The following is a 4,461-nucleotide window of genomic DNA, read 5'->3' as shown; positions in this document are numbered from 1 at the left end:
AAGCTGTGTTGAGAAGGGGCACTGCCTTGTTGTAGGAAATGTGCTGACTTGAAGGTTGGGCACACACGAAGATGCAGCTACCACAGCCCAGGATGACAATGGTGAAGTCAGAGGAGCAAGCAGAGAATGTCTTGTGCCGTGAAGAAACTGAGGACAAGATCTCTACTCTCCTTAAATATGAAACATGAGGCTAATGGGATGGAACACTCTTATTGATCAGTCTGGGTGTCAGTCAAGGTCTACGTCATCTATGCCCCCTTCCTCAATGCCTGAAACCTGTGGGCAGAGCACTTAGAACATCCTTGACTCTCAGACCAGAGCAATTAAAAATATTAACTCTGTGCTGGGGTGTTATCTCTTGTTGTCAAACTAAGTCCAAATAATGAGTGTGCTAGCTATGAGAAAGAATGGTTTCTAATTGCATGAAGAAAACTCATTTTCAGTCAAACAAGCACAATTTTATATTCTATTTCTGTTACATATATATATACACTAGTAGGGTATTAGTATTTTGTTATTTTATTAAACTGTGTTTATCTCAATCCGAGTTTCTTCCTTCCCTTTCGATTCTCTCCCCTGTTTGATGGGGGGGAAGGTGGGCAGCGGGGTGAGGGAGAGGCTATCATGGTTGTATTTCTAGCTCAGGTTAAACCACAACAGATACATTAAGATAGTTCCTCAGAAAAAAACAAAAAACAAAACAGCAAAACAAAACAAAAACAAAAACAAAAAACCCATGATGAATGTTAAGAAGAAGTGGGATGAAAAATAATATTTATTGCAATTAATATTATCACACATATGAAAAATAAACATAAAATAAACAAAATAACACAAGAATGTCCTGGCTTTTCCTGAGGTACCCTCAGAGTCATATAAAGATGGTGGATACTTTAATGATGTTGAAATAGCATGTGTTCAACCTGTTTCTTCAGGGCATCCTTGATCTCCTGGTTCCTCATGCTGTAGATGAGGGGGTTCACTGCTGGAGGCACCACCGAATATAGAACTGAAACTACTAGATCCAAGGATGGGGAGGAGATGGAGGAGGGCTTCAGGTAGGCAAACATTAAAGTGCTGACAAACAGGGAGACCACGGCCAGGTGAGGGAGGCAGGTGGAAAAGGCTTTGTGCCGTCCCTGCTCAGAGGGGATCCTCAGCACGGCCCTGAAGATCTGCACATAGGACAGCACAAGGAAAACAAAACACCCAAATGCTAAACAGGCACTAACCAAAAGAAGGTAAATTTCCCTCAGGTAGGTGTTTGAGCAAGAAAGATTGAGGATCTGGGGGATTTCACAGAAGAACTGGTTCACAGCATTGTCCCTGCAGAGTGGGATTGAAAATGTATTGACAGTGTGCAGAACAGCATAGGGAAAAACACTGCCCCAGGCACCTACTGCCATTTTGGAACAAGCTGTACCTCCCAGGAGGGTCCCGTAGTGCAGGGGTTTGCAGATGGCAACGTAGCGGTCGTAGGCCATGACTGTGAGAAGATAAAACTCTGCTGAAATGAAAAAGACAACCAGAAAGACTTGGGCAGCACATCCCAAGAAGGAGATGGCTCTGGTGCCCCACAGAGAGTTGGCCATGGCTTTGGGGCCAGTGGTGGTGATGGATCCCAGGTCAATGAGGGCGAGGTTGAGCAGGAAGAAGTACATGGGGGTGTGGAGGTGCTGGTCCCAGGCTATGGTGATGATGATGAGGCCGTTGCCCAGGAGGGCAGCCAGGTAGATGCCCAGGAAGAGCCAGAAGTGCAAGAGCTGCAGCTCCCGTGTGTCTGCGAATGCCAGGAGGAGGAACTGGGTGATGAAGCTGCTGTTGGACATTTCCTCTGGGTAAGGGGCACTGTCCAAGGATGAAAAGACAGGGAAAAATTAGGAATGACTTATCGGAAGAAAAGCCCATGCCATTTGTCATAGAAATTCCCTTCCCTGATCTGAATGAGGAATGATACCGCCCATTCTTCTGCCCCACTAACTGAATGACTTTCTGCCTGAGTCTATAAAATACAGCTTAGACACCTAGTTTCCATGAGGAACCCTCTGCAGAAGTATACCCAGCATTGCAATAAGAACAGAAGCTGACCCTCACTATCTCCCCAAGAGTAAGAGTTTGAAAGGCAGGTGAGGAAACAGGAAAGAACACAGCTGTGCTCCAAAAAAAATGAAGCAAGGAGAGGAAGGAAGATTGGCATGCAAAGAAGCCTTCTCCTTGCTCAGCTGTGCTATCAACCTCACAGCAACACTGCAGGAGGAGGGGCAGGCTCTGAACTCTTCTTCTAAGTGAACAATGACAGAACCTGAGGCAATGTCAGGAATACATGCCAGAGGAGGTTTAGGTTAGACATGAGGAAAAGGTTCTTCACCCAGAGTGTGGTGGAGCACTGAAACAGGCTCCCCAGGGCGGTGTCACGGCCCCAAGCCTGACAGTGTTCAAGAAGAGACTGGACAATGTCCTCAGATACATGATGTGAACTGTGGAGTTGTCATATGCAGGGGCAGGACTTGGACTCAATGATCCTTGTGTGTCCATTCCAAATCAGGACATTCTATGATTCTTGGACAATTGTTTTTAGCCTGTTTGTTGTGTATCAATAGTAGGACACAAAGACTTTAGACTGGAGGACCAGCTACCAAAGAGTTGACTCATGCCCTGGACACTGAGGTCTTGGGGATGAGGCTGTGCTGAAGACAAGACCAGGGACTTGCTCCAAGGACGCTGTCTCAATTGCAGGGGACGGTAGGGAGGTGCCCAAATCACCCTTCACACAGCATTCCTGGAAAAAGCTGCCTATTCCTCCTTGCCCATGTCTCTGTTTCCTGGACCTGTGTCTCTGTCCCCAGGTCTCCACCCTGTCAGTGTCATAGACCCCATCCCACTCACTGTGTGCTCAGCTCTGCCCTGAAGACCCCTCCTAACAGCCGGGCACTGCCCAGGAGTAGCTCTGTGGGCGCAGGGGCTCAGGAGAAGCTCAGACAAGTCCTGATAAGAACTGGGGTCCCCGTGCCTTCTCCACAGTGGAGAAACAGAGAGGTCATCGTCAGGTGAGGGAGGCAGGTGGAAAAGGCTTTGTGCCGTCCCTGCTCAGAGGGGATCCTCAGCACGGCCCTGAAGATCTGCACATAGGACAGCACAAAGAAAACAAAACACCCAAATGCTAAACAGGCACTGATCACAAGAAGGTAAATTTCCCTCAGGTAGGTGTTTGAGCAAGAAAGATTGAGGATCTGGGGGATTTCACAGAAGAACTGGTTCACAGCATTGCCCTTGCAGAGTGGGATTGAAAATTTATTGACAGTGTGCAGAACAGCATAGGGAAAAACACTGCCCCAGGCACCTACTGCCATTTTGGAACAAGCTGTACCTCCCAGGAGGGTCCCGTAGTGCAGGGGTTTGCAGATGGCAACGTAGCGGTCATAGGCCATGATAGTGAGAAGATATAGCTCTGCTGAAATGAAAAAAACAACCAGAAAAACTTGGGCAGAACATCCCAAGTAGGAAATGAGCCTGGTGTCCCACAGGGAATTGGCCATGGTTTTGGGGACAGTGGTGGTGATGGATCCCAGGTCAATGAGGGAGAGGTTGAGCAGGAAGAAGTACATGGGGGTGTGGAGGTGCTGGTCCCAGGCTATGGTGGTCCTGATGAGGACATTGCCCAGGAGGGCAGCCAGGTAGATGCCCAGGAAGAGCCAGAAGTGCAAGAGCTGCAGCTCCCGTGTGTCTGTGAACGGCAGGAGAAGGAACTGGGTGATGGAGATGCCATTGGACATTTGCTGTCTCTATGCATGGTGACTGTCCATTGAGGAAAAGGTATAAATAAGTTAGGTGATAAAAGAAGGTGCAAGAACAGGAAGAAATAGATACCTCTGCATGGTAGGACCCACAGGACTCATCTCTGAATGGCAACTTTACACAAACCCCATCCCAGAAGTTTCCATAAGAACAAGGTAAGAAAAGACAGGAGAGGAAAAAGGGACAAATGCCATAGAGCTGCTGCAGATAGAGCCAGGAGACAGACAGATAGTTGGGTGCTTGGTAATTTCTCTTTCTAAGGAGTGAGGCTGCAAAAAGGTGACTGATCACCCATGGCCTTAAGAGAAGAGGTAGGAGAGGAGACCAGGGTTCTGCTCCTTGGTTGCTGTCTGCACTGCAGGAGATGGCAGGCCGGTGTCCAAATCCCCCTTCCCATGTCATTTCTGACAGCAGATCCTTGTTCATCCTTGCCCATGTCTCTGCTGCCTGGAGCTGTCCCTGCTGGATCTGTCCTGGGTCTCGTCCCTGACAATGCTCGTACTGCCAAACTCAGCTGCTCTGTGCTCAGCTCAGTTTGTGTAGGGGCTCTGGACCAGCTCTGACAAGTCCTAATGAGAACTGGGGTCTCAGGGCCTTCTCCAAAGCAGAGAAATAAAATCCCATCTCCCACTTCCCAACCAGCCAACCAAGAGTGGAAAACCGAAA

At 48.3% G+C, this 4,461-nt stretch overlaps 1 protein-coding gene across 1 annotated transcript; it reads right to left on the bottom strand.

Moving 5' to 3' along the window:
* Positions 1-438: 438 nt before the first annotated feature.
* LOC308046480 (olfactory receptor 14A16-like) lies at positions 439-1,829 on the bottom strand (the record flags this gene model as incomplete). Its single annotated transcript, XM_080354324.1, has 1 exon — positions 439-1,829. The coding sequence occupies one exon, from the start codon at positions 1,827-1,829 to the stop codon at positions 894-896; it is 936 nt and encodes a 311-aa protein (XP_080210450.1). The 3' UTR covers positions 439-893.
* Between the last annotated feature and the right edge of the window lie 2,632 nt (positions 1,830-4,461).

Source organism: Nesoenas mayeri, assembly GCF_963082525.1.
Source record: "Nesoenas mayeri genome assembly, chromosome: 15".
Lineage (NCBI taxonomy): Eukaryota > Metazoa > Chordata > Aves > Columbiformes > Columbidae > Nesoenas > Nesoenas mayeri.
This window is presented reverse-complemented; position numbering and strand designations above follow the sequence as displayed.